Source organism: Dipteris shenzhenensis, chromosome 4 (genome assembly GCF_047967505.1).
Source record: "Dipteris shenzhenensis isolate YYH24624 ecotype China chromosome 4, Dip_SZ_1.0, whole genome shotgun sequence".
Classification (NCBI taxonomy): domain Eukaryota; kingdom Viridiplantae; phylum Streptophyta; class Polypodiopsida; order Gleicheniales; family Dipteridaceae; genus Dipteris; species Dipteris shenzhenensis.
Genome location: NC_141599.1, coordinates 21,192,007 through 21,209,429, shown reverse-complemented (window position 1 = coordinate 21,209,429; position 17,423 = coordinate 21,192,007). Strand labels below are relative to the sequence as shown.

The following is a 17,423-nucleotide window of genomic DNA, read 5'->3' as shown; positions in this document are numbered from 1 at the left end:
AATCAAAACCTGGCTGTGGTTGATCTGTAAAGGGAGGCCACCCCACTCTCCCTCCCATTTGTATCCAAAAGGACTCCCGTGCATGGAAGGCATACTCTGCTCTCTGATCAAGCAATGTCTGCAAGTGAGCCCTTACCGTAGCAAGGCACTCCTGTACCCAAACATCTGATGGTCGTTTCTACTCCTCCCTCTGGAAGGCTGCCAACTGCTGGCGGATACCAATATCCCGTCTGAGTACCTCACCTCGCCGAGACGGAGTGATAAAAGTCACTGATACTGGCAAGTGCTGTGGCCACATGTGAAGGAACGGCCACCCCCCGCTGCATGTGAGAAACCCAGATCTCCAAGACAACCTCTATGAGGGTCTCATCCGTGTATAAGGCATCGGGGATCCTGATTCTGTGAGACCGTCCTCTCAAATGGGGCTCTGAGATGGACAAAACTATCCGAAAATGGTCGGAAGTGGAAACACCACGTGCAATGCTATCCCCCCTCTATCAAGAGCCCAGTCATCCACATAGAATCTGTCAATCCGGGCAAGGATAGGCATATGTACCCTATGGTTCGACCATGAAAAAAAAAGTGATTGAGATTAAACATGAAATGCATCATCTGACCAAACATCTCTGCCACTGAATCTAAACAAGAAGGCATCCCAAGCTGCTCTCTCGAGGGAATGGATACCACCTTCTCTGCCCCCTTGCTTATCAGAAGGTGCCTCAACCATGTTGAAGTCACCTCCAATAATTCACGAATCTGCAATGTCAGCCCACGAGAGCAACTCTTTCCAAAACAAAACACGGTCCCCTCTGTTGTTCGGAGCATAGAGGTTGAGGAAACCAACCTTACATCCGTCAATCAGAAGTAGAACCCACTGGGATCTAGAGGGGGTTATAGTACCTTGTCCAATGATCAGAGGGAGAATAGAATGTGAAACTGATATGCATGTACCTCCTTTGGTTCCCAAGGCAGGAAGCCAAAAAGTCCAGCCTAAAAGCAACTTACCTGACTTCGAGTAATCTTTGACATCCAGTTTGTGTTCCTGAAGAAAAAGCATGTCTAGGGAACCACCTGAAACACCTGGATGGAGTTGATTCCTGATCAGCTGTCTACGACGGCGATGAGAAATGCCGCCCAATCCTTGTATATTCCAACTGGCTATCCTCATCGGCGGGAGGAAGCGGGTTGGAATACCTTACCCGACCTAGTGGCGGAAAAAGAACCCTCCACCAGAGCTGACCTCCTGCCATACACACGAGGTCCAAGGGGAGGAAAGTCCACAGGTGAGAGAGAAAGATCTCTCAAAAGGGATGCCGATAACTGGCTCTCCGAAAGTGGAAGGTACAAAATCATCATCTGGGAGGTCAGAGGGTTCCTCCAAAGCGGAAAAGGAGTTCCGTTGAGCCAGTCTTGGGGAGGGGGTACGAAGGATTCCTACCGAAGCAAGGAGAGAATGTAAGACCCCCTTCCCTCTATCCACAGAAGGAGGCACCCGTACTGAGTCCTAATCAAGAAGTGTTGTGGATGAGGTGCCAACAACCTGGGCTGCTGAGGAAGGTACAGCCTGATCCTGGGGTGGAGTCGAACAATGCTCTTGAACACTAGTATCCTCCCGAGGCTCCAAGGGGATAGCTTCCAAAGCGGTGGAGGTGTGATCTGAAGTAGAGGGCCTAACCGCGATCGGAACCCACCGTGGGCTAGAGGTGGTGCGGGGTGCAGGAGGGACTCGTGTAGCCCTAAGAGGGGGGGAGCCGAAGTCTGAGGCGGTGCCTGTGGAGCGGTAGGTCCTGCTCCTTCTCTCTGTCGTAATGTAGTACGAGCTGGTTGCTTTCTGGGCCTCTTTTTCTTCTTTGGGCAATCTCTCGCGAAGTGCCCTGAGGATCTGCATTTTATTAAAAAAATTCTTGGTATACAGGTGGTGAGGAAACCTGATGGTACTCCGCTTATGCAAAGACAGTATGCCCTGAATATGTGGGAAAGGTTTGGAATGAAAGAATGCAAGCCAATGGATACCCCCTTGGATCAAAACTTGAAGCTTATGGCAAATACTGGAGCTTAGATAGAAGATGTCACTATGTGGTGACAAATGGTTGAAAGTTTGATTTACTTGACCATTATCAGGCCTGATTTGGCTCAAAAGTCAGTTTATGCAAAAGCCACGGAAGCCTCACTTGGATGTAGTGAGAAGGATCATGAGGTATGTCAAGGCTACATATCAGTATGGACTCTTTTATGAGTGATAAAAGGTTTTGAAAAGTTCCAACCCTCTTCAACAAGCACTTGAATGGGAAAGAAGGTGTAAAGATCACGGTTGCATACCCTGGACAATCTGTTGAACAACAGTTGGGACGTAAACTCCAGCATATGACTCTCCAGCCACATAAAACGAGTTTGATTGAAACTCTACATACTCTTCAAACCACTGCAACATCATAAGGTAACATATAAAAGACTTATATTTCCATAGAATTAACTAAATCCTATGTCAAATTAGAAATCTATATGCATTCAAAGTGTTGGCCCGAAATACTTTATTTGTTTATCCTTTGGAATGTCCAATACTATCGTGTTGAGCTAAAAATCAGATTTGTAAGGTTACTAACAATGAAACTTCATACATGAAAACTAAATCTTGTACTTATGTAATAAGGGGGAGATTTTGGAATGCAGCTCTACCCACACTGTATTAACAATGAGCATGGCTAGCCATCTAGAAAAGCCTAGAAACAAGATAAAGAGAGGCAGCAAGAGAGCCAGTGAGCCTACACAAGAGAATGCCTTTAACTACCAACATATCATATGCACAATTCCTAGATGATTGTGATACTAACAAGGGTTATTACTAATGAGGGTTAAGTCAACCCAAAGTTAATGTACAACATATACAACCCAAACCAATGCACCTTACATAAACTTTAACATCATCTCTTGAGTTACAATCCATCCATGTTGTGGAAGTGGTAAAAAAAATCACATTATTTTTCATACTTCTCTTAAGTTGATGTCTATTCTAACATGCGTAAGCACGATTTTGAAACAACAAAACATTTCATGACCAAGAGGCTTGGTAAAGATGTCTACATATTCTTGGTGAAGATGTCTTCTATCTAATCATGTGTGGAACAATAGACCAAGTGTATCTCCTACTCGCAGTTTGTTTATATATAATTATGCACCGTAATGATGTTAAAGATGACCATAAACATTGCAAGCTTCCAATTCGAGAAGGTTCTAATAGATGGTAGAACTGTAGTCTCAACATCAAGAGAGTCCACCCTTGTGGTTCTCTAGGGCATAGCACCTATAGAAAGATGAAGTAGAATTCGAGCATGAGGCTAGCTAGGAGGTGGAATTAGTGGCCCATGTTGACGACAGTGAGTTCTACAAAGTCAAATTGGATGATGCATTAGGATGGCGTGGTCAGCTTGGATTGGCAGATGGGTTTGGTAGACAATATAGTCAACTCCATCAGAGGACCTCCACCAGGAAAGGACTCCTTTCTTGAGCCATAACAAGGGGAGGACGTTCCTGCCCAGTCTTGGCCCATGAAGTGAAGTCCACTGATCTTTGGCCACACCATCAATTTCATCTAATTCATATTCTACTTGACTCCACCCTCCCAATTTGCTCCAAAATTCACTTCAGTCACAACGGCCCTTCCTTTGCATCCTAGCCACTCATCCTGAAATTGACCTCAGCTTTCACCACCTCGCTATCGCTGCAGGACAAGGTCACTCAGCTCAAGTAACAGAGCAAATGCATCAGTCTAGTGCACAGCATATGGATCAGTCTAGTGCAGCCATGACAATGCCCATAATAGGAGTAGATAACTCGGTGGAAGGGGCAGCATGTTTAAATGGAGTGGGAGCTGATATTGAAGGCCAAACCACAGCCAAGACTCTCCTTCTATTGGATCTCGAGCTCCAGTCACATACAGGTCCACACTACACCGGGGTAAGTGATTTTGAATAAGGGCATGCAGACTTCACCCCTTCACTATTTTGACATTGAAGATCAGTTGCATTTTGAGGGAACCCATTCTGAGGATTATAGCATAGATGAGTGGGGAAGAAATAGTGCAGATGAGCAGGCTAACTCCGCATGTCCACACCTCACTTTAGAGCACATGCGATGTTATGCCCTAGCCGAGATAGCATGACCTCGGAAAGATCGGTGGGCATTTTCTCTTAGATGACCAACTTTTGTAATAGTTAATGTGCGTAATTGAAATGGTCAAGAGAAGTAACTGCCAAGGTCCTAGGTGAGGGTGAAATGGCATTGACTAGGTAGTTCTGAGTGCTAAGGCCTAGGTGCACCTAAATGTGCAATAATGCCAAGGGGCAAGTGGTTTTAAATGTGCCCCAAGAGAGGGGTAAAAAGGTGCACCAAGTGGAGAGGCTAAAATGATGACATTTGGCAAGGAGAACTATCTAGGGAAATGAGGGTCTTGTGGATAAGCATGAAGAAAAACAAAGGAACGAATTAATTCAGAATATCTGTGATCCACGAGAGTAGGCTGGGTGGAACAATGAAATGCCATCGCCCGTGATCTGTGTCAACGTAGGAATAGAGATTCAAGAGAAGAGATAGAGTCTTTGATAGTTGGTATCAAAGCGTAAGGTAAGGGTAGGGCTCGTTGGATTGTGACGGACAGCAGGCGGAGGAGACCCAAGGGTGTGAGGTTCACAGAAATGGGATAGTCAAAACACATATCACATGGCCTACTCATATGGTGACCAGAGGTGATTTACATGACATATTCTTTTTGGAGTACTACTCTAAGCAGAGAACCTCAAAATTTGATCAAGTGATGATAAACAAAAAAGACAAAAGTGCCTAAAAAGCATAGTCTTCATCATGTGGAGACTCATCAAATGAAAGTAGATTGGTAGTTTCTGACTTTGTAGTTTCTTCCTTTTTGGCTTTACAATACTTTTCATGGTGATTGTTTTTGCCACAATGTTTGCAAGGTGAAAACTTGCCCTTCTGAATTTTTATGGCATAGGCTGTGTCATTGCCTCTCCGGAGTTCCATGTGCCTTTCTTCTTCTTGAAGAGTAGTAATAAGACCTTCAAGAGTAGGATTAGGAAGATTTTTCAAAGTGGTAACAACATGATCATAATCTTCAGGCATACTTTTGAGCAATACTGCCATTGCATCATCTGTAGTGATTGGAGAGTTGATAGAAGCAAGTTGAGTCATGAGACTCTGCATGTAATTGACATTGGCAGCCAAGGGAGTGCCACTAGCCATCTTCAATTCAAAGAAAGCAATTTTAAGTGACAATTTTGAGATGTGAGAGCTAGCACCAAAAATAATGTCAAGAGCTCTCTCCTTTCCCTCTCTTCCTTTCTCTCTCTTGCCTCTCTCTCGCTCTCGTCTCTCCCATCTCCCGCAGCCCTCTACCGCTCTCTCTCCCTCTATCTCTCTCTCACATCTCTCTCCTCTCGTGCGGTCTCTCTCTCTCTCTCTGTCTCGCGAATATTACTCTATATTGTAGAAATCCTAGTATAATTTTTCATTTTAAAGAATCTTCATTTAAAAGTTTAAGTTTTTAATAACTTTAATAAATAAAAATCATTTAAATCCATGGATAAACTATATATGTGTGCACGTGTACATATGTATGTATGCACATACATACCTACACACATATGCATGCATGTACGCACATACGCTCTACTTTCCCTTCCTCTACTTTCACTTCCCCTTCCTTTTTCTAAAGTTTCTCTCCTCGTTAATTGAATTACCTGTACATGACGAGGTGGCGTGGTGTTGACGGGAACTTACGTTCAATTACCGTCAACGAAGAATAGACTAGATATTCTGGTCGATTGATGGAGCAACAAAGGGCAACGTAGGGAGAGTGGACAGGAAGAGTCGCCATCGCCATTGTCTGCCAAGTCTTCGTGTCTAATTGATGTTATAGTTCCAGAAAGTCACAGGCGAGTGACGACAGGCTGTCCATCGGTGGTAGCGACGATGCTGAATCATTGAGTGGACTTCCGCAGTTTTACCGTTTTTCTCTTTCCAGCCATTGGTGGGGCTTTGTTTGGATATGACGTCGGAGCTACATCGGGCGCTTGGTATCTTTAACGAGGAGAAATCAGGAAGCACCTTTTTTCGATACAGTTTTATATATAATCCTGTTATTCCTGCACTGTGAAAAGGAACGTTCAAAGTATTGTATATTTTGGGAGTTTACTGTGCAGGAGAAAGAAGAAAACAAACCAGGAAAGCAGAATAGAAAAGAAGTGTATATATATCTTTTATTTGGGCTCTAGAAAAGACTGAAAAAAAAAAGAAAACCCATTTTCCATTGTGAAAATATGGAAACAAAAGGGCAGAATTCTAGGGTGAATCCTAGTGAGTCTAGAGTGCAGTCTACACAACAGATGTCACATCATGCAGCACCTACTTTGATCGGTAGGATTTCGATATTAGAAGATGCTTTACAGCAGATTATGAACCAGCAGCTTCAAGTGAATGCTGGTCAGAATGAGATTAGGGAGATAGTACAAGCCTTGTCGGCTAGACCGTCCAGAATTGATAAGGGCAAAGCTCCAGCAGAGCCAGAGCCCAGTATACATTCATTAGAGCGCGCAAGGGTCGAAGTGCCTAATATCGCTAATTATAGACCGGAGAAGTACGCTGGTCGGATGACCGAGCGTCCGAAGAAAGTGGCTGTGATACTAACTTGGCCAATCCCTCAGAGTCTGACCGCGTTGCGATCATTCTTGGGATTTGTCCAGTTCTATAGAAGGCATATCAAAGGATACTCCGGAATAGTATCGCCATTGACTGATCTGACCTCAGATAAAGTACCTTTTATTTGGGGACAGAATCAACAAGAATGATCGCAACAACGCGGTCAGACTCTGAGGGATTGGCCAAGTTAGTATCGCAGCCACTTTCTTCGGATCCATTTCTACCCCCTGTGGAGTAATTATGAACCCTAAATATTCGAGCCTAACCATACACAGTATAGTTTTCTTTTTATTCACATAAAGACTGGCTTTCCTCAAAGTACTGAACACTATTGTTAAGTGTTCATGATGCTCAATAATACTTTTACTGAATATCAGGATATTGTCGATAAAATGTACTACGAACTTTCCGATATACGGACGTAGTAAATCGTTCATAAGCATGACGAAGGTCGCTGGAGCATTGGTAAGTTCGAAGGGGCATTTTATTGACGATATCCTGATATTCAGTAAAAGTATTACGGAGCATCGTGAACACTTAAGAATAGTGTTCAGTACTTTGAGGAAAGCCAGTCTTTATGTGAATAAAAAGAAAACTATACTGTGTATGGTTAGGCTCGAATATTTAGGGTTCATAATTACTCCACAGGGGGTAGAAATGGATCCGAAGAAAGTGGCTGCGATACTAACTTGGCCAATCCCTCAGAGTCTGCTGACCGCGGTTGCGATCATTCTTGGGATTTGTCCAGTTCTATAGAAGGCATATCAAAGGATACTCCGGAATAGTATCGCCATTGACTGATCTGACCTCAGATAAAGTACCTTTTATTTGGGGACAGAATCAACAAGAAAGTTTTAACACCATAAAACAAGCTGTGGTCACAGGACCGGTGTTAAAAATAGTTGATCCCCAGAAACCGTTGTTCCTAGAAACCGATGCAAGTGGCATTGCGGTAGGAGCAGTTCTCCTTCAAGAGGGAAGGCCAGTAGCCTTTGAAAGCAAGAAGCTTTCTCCCTCTCAAAGAAATTGACCAACTCATGAATTGGAGTTGTATTTGTATGCTGTTATCCATGCTTTGAAAACATGGAGGCATTATTTGTATGGTTCAGAGTTTTATGTGGATGTAGATCATGATACTCTGAAACATTTTTGTAAACAGCCTGACTTGAGGGGCCGCCAAGCTAGGTGGGCAGAGCTCATGCAGGAGTTTAATTTAACGATTCGGTACCGAAGAGGAAAAGACAATAAGGTTGCTGATGCATTGTCTCGCATTATGCACAACCCGAGTTTCACGGTATTAGAGAGTGCTCTAATGACCGAGATTAGAGAAACTCAAAAAGTGGACGAGTTTGTCCAGAGCTTATGGCCTAAGGCTCATGTGTTAAAACCCGGGGAAAATGAAAAGGATGACCTAGCATCCAGAAAAGGCCAAACTTATGCAAGATATACCATAAGGGATGGTATGCTAGTTAGAAATGGCAAGGTGGTAGTACCTAGTCAGAATGATCTCAGGCAGAGAGTCATTCGACAGTGCCATGATAGCCCGTGTGCGGGACATCCAAGTGTCGAGAAGACATATGATCTCGTGAAGCGAGATTTCTTTTGGCCAAAAATGAAAAAGCATATTCATGAATATGTGACACGGTGTTTCTCGTGTCAGGTAAGCAAGGCCGAGCGGGTGAAGCCACCCAGACTTTTACAGCCTTTGGAAATACCACTAAGTAAGTGGGAGAGCATTTCCATGGACTTTATTGTAGGACTGCCTACGACGCAAGGAGGGTATGATTCTATCCTTGTGGTGGTTGATCGTCTAACCAAGATGGCTCACTTCATTCCGACTAGAGAGTCTGTTAGTGCCCTGCAAGTGGCAGATCTGTTCATTAGACATATATTTCGTCTGCATGGATTGCCTAGATCCATAGTGTCAGACAAAGATGTCAGATTTACCGGTCATTTTTTGACAGCGGTATTTGAGACACTAAGGACTAAGTTGGGAATGAGTAGTGGGGATCATCCTGAGACGGATGGTCAGACGCAGGTCAACCAAACTTTAGAGGATATGCTGAGGGCATATGTCTCATTGAGGCAACATACGTGGGACAAGTGGTTGCCATTGTTAGAGTTTGCCTACAATGATAGAAAACATTCATCTACAGGGTTCAGTCCGTTTGAGCTGAACTATGGTTATAGACCAGCCAATCCAACTATAGTTGGAGTACCTCAGAAAGTACCTAGTGCCGCGAACTTTGTAGTTCAGATGCGGGAGATGCTAGCACTTGCGAGAGCTAATATCCGCCAGGCTATGGATAGAGCCAAGGTGTATGCAGATGAAAATCGGTCTATAAGAGTATTTAAGGAAGGAGAAAAAGTTTTTCTCAAAGTTCCTTCGCACTCGAAGTCGTTGACTTCAGGAGAGTGTGCTAAGTTATCACCTCGATACTGTGGGCCGTGGTTAATTCTAAAGAGAATAGGCAGTGTAGCCTATAAATTAGAATTGCCACAGGGGTGTAAGGTGCACCGGGTTTTTCATGTTTCGCGCTTAAAGAAATTTTTGCATATAGGTGACTCACTAATCGAAGGTGTGGTTTTGTTTCAGGAGATAGAGGATATTGCAAGGCGCAAGCCAACAAGAATCCTGGACCGAGGAACAATGCAAATACGAAATCGGAAGATACCCACGGTGTTGGTTGCATGGCATGGTCAGCCTCTATCGGAAGCTACTTGGGAATCCGTATACCAGTTACGGAGAGTGTTCCCAGATTTCATCATCGAGGACGCTGATGCTTGAAGAGGGAAGGAATGTTATGCTCTAGCCGAAATAGCATGACCTCGGAAAGATCGGTGGGCAGAACAATCTCTTCCTCCTTCTTGGAAACATGGCCTTGTCAAATTGATCCCCAAAAAAAGGTTGTCTGAGACAATGGCTGATTGGCGGCCCATATCTCTTATGCCAGTCATTTACAAACTCATTGCCAAAATGATTGTCCTCAGGGTTCGATTCATTTTGCATGCAGGACTTCATCCCAGGCAGTATGGGTTTGTTCCCAGAAGGCAGATCACTGATAATATCTCCAATGCTTTGCTTGCAATTGAGTATGCCAAATATTCCAAACAAGATGTTCTCATTCTGCAAGTAGACATTGCGAAAGCATTTGATACTGTCCACTGGGATTTTATCTCTCAGACTATGCATAAATTGGGATTTGGCCCTCGGCTGGTTCATATTATTTACTGGCTCTACTCTCATGCCACTACGCAGTGTTTGCTTGCTGGTGGGTTGTCAAGAACCTGGACTATGACCCGCTCAGTAAGACAGGGTTGCCCTCTTAGTTCGCTACTGTATGCCATTGCTACCCACCCGTTATTGTTGCATATGGACCATCTTGCAGATACAGGGCAGCTTCATGGCTTGCAAATTCCAGGGGCACAGCCATTTCTTACACAGGCATATACTGATGACTCATATTTCATGCCTAGGAATTCTCAAAGTGATCTCTCTCATTTGATGCATACTTTGAATAATTTTGGCATAGCTGCTGGACTGCATATCAACTTTTAGAAATCAAATCTTCTAGCTTTGAAAGAAGCTGATTGGCATGCACTTCTCTGGCCAGGTCACATTATTTCTTCCCATACTATTGTGAGGCACTTAGGGTATCCCATTGGCTGGAATATTACTCCGCAACAACAGCTCAAATGGGTGCTTCAAAGATCAACAAGAAGCTGGAATACTGGTATCTATCCACTTGGCCTCTACATGTTCGACTTCGGATAGTACAGTCCATCATAACGGCATATGTGCAATTTTATTTGCCTCTTCTTTCCTGGTCTCTCAAGCATTTGGCTTCCTATATGTCCCAGGCCATGGAGATATTTTGGAAAAGCAAATCTCACAAAAAGGCTTTGCGACTACTTCCCATGCAGTCTGTTTGTTCACCTAAGACTCATGGCGGGCTGAATATTCTCAATCTTCAGTTTCATATGTTGGCAAGAAAGAGCACTATGATTGCTGATTTTTTTCAGCAAAAACAGCCATGGGCCATCATGTTAGCAGCCATGTGTGGAAACATGACGTCCCATGCATATGGGCACTGGACTACAGATTACTGGGAAGCAGTCATGACCACATTTCAGGGGAACATTCCTGGTTGTCCTCTTTCTACTGCTTTTATTCATGATTGGAAGAGAATTCTCTCTTATGCTAAATGGACAGGTGCTTCTTCTCATCATGGCAATTCTTTTCGCTTGGAAAGCATCCATTGGAGCAAGGTGTTTGAATCGCTCCTCACTTTACAGGCACCTATTAAAGCGTATAATCTTATGAAATTGGGCATAAGATTTGTTGGAGATGTTGTGGATCAACAAGGTTACATGCTTTCATTCCCACAAGCCTGCAGGACTTTTCCTTTGGGTCTGCATCATAGGTCCATTTGGAGAACACTTACAACTATGTTGCAGCCATTTGTTCCTGTTCCTCCACTGTTTGTACAGGACAGATTACTGGACTGGAATCTGATCTCTTTATCTCCTGCTATCTATTCGCTTTCAATGCACAATCTGACCTCCTCGATGGTCTACAGATTTCTTCTTCCACCGCCATGGATTGATAAGCATGCCAACACTCTTTGGAACTTGGATAGGCCTTTATCCTGGTGGCAATCATGACTCAAGAAAATTTGGAAAGCCAAATTGCCATTGAAACAGAGGCTTTTCTTTTGGAGATGTATAGTGGGAGCTTTTTCCATTGGGGTGAAATTGGCAGCACGTCGCATTGCTTCCCCTTCTTGCCCCCGTTGCTCTCATCATCGTGAGACAGTTCCTCATCTATTATGGTCTTGCTCGCATTCTTGGATATTGATCACTCATGTCTCTCATTTGTTGCAACTTCTATTTCCCTCCATCAGACTCGGGAAACTCTTCTGGATGTTTGGATGCTTCTCATCTCAGATGTCTCCATTCCTCCTTTTCTTTCACTGGACTCGCTTTTGGGTACTATGGAACATTTGGACACAGAGATTGCATTCTAGGATGGGACAATAGTTTCCTCAGGCATATGCTTTCTTCAGAATATCCCTCAAGCAATCCTTATATGATAGTTATGCTGCGAGGGACTTGGATGCTACTAGCCTTGAAGTATTTTCTGACTGTTTTTGAGTTCTTCCATTAGGCTCTCTCTTGGAGTCTAATGTCATGTACATTGATCTCATGTTAATAATATAGTTACTGGATTCACACAAAAAAAGTGTGTGTGGTGGGTGTGTGTGTGTGTGGTGTGTGTGTGTGTGTGTGTGCTCCAAAGCGTGTGTGTGTGTGTGTATGGAGGACGGACAGCCACTTTCTGGCCTTGCAGGCCTGAGAGTGGCTGTCCGTCCCCTCCTCTTACATGCTCAGGAGGATATGGATTTTGCTTGGATCAGCCTTGCTCATCGTTTACAGGCTGTTATTCAAGACTATGGACGGAGTTACATGGAAAACCTTCGGCTCAAGATAAAATGGGCTCAATCCCACAAGCAGCAAATGGATGCAATCAGTTCTCATAGGCAGCTTACTTCTTCTGAACAGGATTCTTGTGCTTATGCGGTTCATATCATCCATCAAAATGATCTTCGCAAATTAAAGAAGTGGCAAATCTGAGCTCGTATGAAACCCCTTTTGGATAAGGGCTGCTCCTCCAAAGCCTTTTTTAAAAGTCTCCATGCGGATAGGCGAAAGGAGGATATTTGCAGGATCAAGAAGGCTGATGGCACCTGGACCACTTCCAAATCAGACTTGGAATTGCAATGTTCTAGTCACTTTCAGCAGCTCCTTTCCTCTCAACCTGATCATTTGATGCAAGTAAATGCAGCCAGGTCTCAATTTCTTATGCATGTTCAGCCCATAGTATCTCGGGAACAGGCCCATGCATTGGAACAGCCTTTTATGCTTAGTGAACTGGAAGATGCTTTGAGTCATCTACGCAAAAGCAGCTCCCCTGGTTGGGATGGACTGACTGTTGAATTCTTCCGTGCATTTTGGGGTGATCTCAAGAATACTTTCCTTCTAATGATCAATCATGCTTGGGCAGAACAATCTCTTCCTCCATCCTGGAAACATGGCCTAGTAAAATTGATTCCCAAAAAAAGGTTGTGTGAGACGATGGCTGATTGGCGGCCTATATCCCTCATGCCTGTCATTTACAAACTCATTGCTAAAATGATTGTCCTCAGGGTTCGCTTCCTCTTGCAAGCAGGACTTCATCCTAGGCAGTATGGGTTTGTCCCCAGAAGGCAGATCACTGACAATATCTCCAATGCCTTGCTTGCGATTGAGTATGCCAAATATTCTAAACAAGATGTTCTCATTCTGCAAGTAGACATTGCGAAAGCTTTTGATACTGTCCATTGGGATTTCATCTCTCAAACTATGCAAAAATTGGGATTTGGCTCTCGACTTGTCCACATCATTTACTGGCTTTATTCTCACGCCACGGCACAGTGCTTGCTTGGTGGTGGGTTGTCAAGAACCTGGACTATGACTCGCTCAGTGAGACAGGGTTGCCCTCTTAGTTCCCTACTGTATGCCATTGCTACCCATCCGTTACTCTTGCATATGGACTATCTGACAGATACAGGACAGCTTCATGGTTTGCAAATTCCAGGGGCACAGTCTTTTCTTGCACAGGCCTATGCTGATGATTCATTCTTCATGCCAAGGAATTCTCAAAGTGATCTTTCTCGTTTGATGCATACACTGAATGATTTTGGCATAGCTGCTGGACTGCATATCAATTTTCAGAAATCAAAACTTCTAGCTTTGAAAGAAGCTGATTGGCATGCACTGTTTTGGCCAGGCCACATTATCTCTTCCCTTACTATTGTCAGACATCTCGGATACCCCATTGGCTGGAATATTACTCCGCAGCAACAGCTCAAATGGGTGCTTCAAAAGATCAATAAGAAGCTGGAATACTGGCATTTGTCCACTTGGCCTCTACATGTTCGACTCCGGATAGTACAGTCCATCATTATGGCATATGTGCAATTTTATTTGCCTCTTCTTCCTTGGTCTTTCAAGCATTTGGCCTCTTATATGTCCCAAGCTATGGAGATATTTTGGAAAAGCAAATCTCTTAAAAAAGCTTTGCGACTACTACCTATGCAGTCTATTTGTTCACCCAAGACTCATGGGGGGCTGAATATTCTCAATCTCCAGGTTCATATGTTGGCAAGAAAGAGCACTATGATTGCTGATTTTTTTCAGCAAAAACAACCATGGGCTATTATGTTAGCAGCTATGTGTGGAAACATGGCTTCCCATGCATATGGGCATTGGATTACAGATCACTGGGAAGCAGTTTTATCTACCTTTCAGGGAAAAATTCCTGGTTGCCCTGTTTCTACTGCTTTTCTTCATGATTGGAAGAGAATTCTTTCATATGCAAAATGGACAGGTGCTTTCTCTCATCATGGCAATTCTTTTCGATTGGAAAGCATCCATTGGAGCAAGGTGTTTGCATCGCCTCTCGCTTTACAGGCACCTATCAAAGCATATAATCTCATGAAATTGGGCATAAGATTTGTTGGTGATGTTGTGGATCAACAAGGCTATACACTTTCATTTCCACAAGCTTGCAGGACATTCTCCTTGGGCCTGCATCATAGATCCATTTGGAGAACACTTTCAACTATGTTGCAGCCATTTGTTCCGGTTCCTCCACTGTTTGCACAGGACAGATTAATGGACTGGAATTTGACTTCCATACCTCCTGCTACACATACACTCTCGATACACAATCTGACTTCCTCGAAGGTTTACAGATTTCTTCTTCCACAGCCATGGATTGACAAGCATGCCAACACTCTTTGGAATTTGGATAGGCCTTTATCTTGGTGGCAATCCCGTCTCATGAAAATCTGGAAAACCAAATTGCCATTGAAACAGAGGCTTTTCTTTTGGAGATGTATAGTGGGAGCCTTTTCCATTGGGGTGAAATTGGCAGCTCGCCGCATTGCTTCTCCTTTCTGCCCCCGTTGCTCTCATCCCCGCGAGACAGTTCCTCACTTATTATGGTTTTGCCCGCACTCTCGCACATTGATCACTCATGTTTCTCATTTACTGCGGCTTCGGTTCCCTTCTATCAGATTTGGGAAACTTTTCTGGATGTTTGGATGCTGCTCATCTCAGATGTCTCCATTACTCCTTTTCTTTCATTGGACTCGCTTTTGGGTATTATGGACCATCTGGACACAGAGACTGCATTCTAGGATGGGTCAACAGTTTCCTCAGGCATATATTTTCTTCAGAATGTCCCTTAAGCAGTCTTTACATGACAGTCTTGCTGCAAGGGATTTGGATGCTACTTGCCTTGAAGTGTTCTCTACTTGTTTTTGAGTTCTTCTATCGGGCTCTCTTTCGGAGTTCTATGCTAGTGTGTGGGAGACTTCCCATATTGTAAATTCATGAGCTTATAAATACAATGGATTTTACCAAAAAAAAAAAAAGTGTGTGTATGGAGGACTTCGAGGTGATCAAGTCGTGAGAGCCCCGTACAGCTCCCCCTTCTGCCCGTACACATGTACGGCTGCCGTACAGGTGCCGTACGTCAGTAAGGACAGCCCGTACGACCAGACTGCTCCCCCTGCGTAACCTGCGTGATCTCGCTCCAACCCTGCGTGTGTGTGCGTCGATACCGCTTTTCCTTTCCGAAGCTTTTTTATGTGCATCCGTACACTTCTGCCACCCTCCATACATTTCAGTTCGTTTGCCCTCCATCAGCATCTCTCGCTAGCAACCCTGCACAATCTTCAGCCGTACATCTATACGGCCGCCGTACGGCGTCCGTACGTCTGTACGTTTCCGTACAAGCCCAGCCTTCCCGTACAGTCAGACTAGTTTTGGGGTTTCCCTCCGGTGTCTTCCCTAGCTGTGTTTTCCGCCAAATCCCACCTATGCCTTTGCTCTCTCATTACTAGTTATACACTTCCTCTTCTCTCTTGTGGGCTTCCTCTGATATTCCTTTGGGACTGGTTTTTTTGGCTTTCACCACCCTTTTACAGGTACTTCATTCTCAAGCTCCTTTTCTTACCAAGTCATGGCAGAGTATTCATATGAAAAAACATTTCAAAAGGAGCGCTCGGCTCCCTGCAAGAAGCAAAAGCAGGTTGAGGGTCAGCATGACCCGATGCATGACACGCTTGAGGGTCAACTAGTATATGATGTAATGCATGAAGGATTTGCAGATACGAGAAAAGAGTGGAAAGACTCGGTTCCTTCAGTTGGCCTCATGGTTGAGGTTGATGAAATTGTGGATCCAGTCAGAGATTATGTCGAGAATGCAGTCATATTATTCTTTCCAGGCCGGATGCCACCTGCTGCAGAGATAGGCAACTGGCTGACACGCACATTGGCTGGCTCTTTTGTTCGTAAAGTACACTATGCAGCCAAGGGCTTTTTCGAGGTTATCATGGTGGATGAGATCCACAGACAAATGCTTTTGGAACATTCACCTCTCTTTTTTGGGCAGCAAATGGTGCATGTCTTGCCATGGTCTCCCACAAGGGACTTTCAGGCTTTAATCCGACACAGATGCCCAGTCTGGGTTGAAGTTGTTGATTTCCCCCAATGCATGGCCTCACTTTTGCCTAAAATTGCAGCCTCTTTAGGTAAAGTGGTCTGCCCACCACGGCCAAATGGCAACTCAAATAGATTTTGCATTCTCTGGGATACTGATAATCCCACACCGGACTCTTATTCAGTCACGGTGAATAATGTGAACATGGGAAGTGCATTTTATAAACTCAAATGGGGTTTATTTGCAGGGGCCTGTTTTGAATGCAAAAAGTTTGGACACATGGCTTCACAGTGTCCAATGAACCAACATAAAATGCCTCATGTCACCTTGCCAGTCCACATGCCTACTAAAGATGCTCCTACTCCAGTTGCCAACAAAAATAAAAGCAGTAGACAACATTCTGGGAGTCAGGATAAAGGCAAAGATCCAGTAGCTACCAATGCGAATCTCACTTCACATTCACCTCCTGCTACTCAATCCTTGCCCAAAGGAAAGCAACCTTCAACTGATGGCTGGCAGAGCCCAAGAAAAGTTATTTCTGCTCGAAGAATTCCACCCCCCCGCACTTGGAATGGTGCATCTTCTAGCGGAAACACCGCAGAGATAAATACAGGAATTGGGATTACATGGGCTGCAGTAACAGCCAGCAGAACACTCTTCCCTGAAGAAGAGGTTGCTGCTTTGCTGTCTACTTCTCAGGCGACTACTTCTTCTCAGGGGCGAGGCCTCGACCCTGAGATAGAAATGCAAGGCTGACCTCATACATTTTGCTGCTGTACATAGTTGTTACATTACTATAAATATATGTATATATGACTGCTCACATCACATGTTTTACACTCAATGTCCAGGGCATGTGTGACAGTAGGAAATGGAAATCTGTGTCGCTGTACATCAACAGATTTCAGCCTGACATAGTGGCATTACAAGAGCACAACCAACATATTTATGCAGGCAAGACAGGACACTACTGTGGATATGACATTTTCTATGCTGGAGAGCACTCTTTCTCAGGGGTTGTCCTTCTGATCAAACATGAGCTTCAACCAGTCATTGCATTAAATGACAACAAAGGCAGATGGCTTGTTCTCCAATGCATTATTAGAGGAGAGGTGTTTGAATTTGCTTCAATTTATGCACCTCAGTCATCTCGAGACAGAACTGC

The 17,423-nt window shown here is 44.1% G+C and overlaps 1 protein-coding gene across 2 annotated transcripts in view; it reads right to left on the bottom strand.

Moving 5' to 3' along the window:
• Window positions 1–17,423, bottom strand: part of LOC147902588 (serine carboxypeptidase 1-like) — a 224,934-nt gene that overhangs the window by 124,870 nt on the left and 82,641 nt on the right. For both annotated transcript variants that reach the window (XM_087373630.1, XM_087373631.1), the window contains one exon: window positions 2,320–2,422. In XM_087373630.1, coding sequence (XP_087229756.1) covers window positions 2,320–2,422 — 103 coding nt within the window. The remainder of the gene's footprint in view (window positions 1–2,319; window positions 2,423–17,423) is intronic.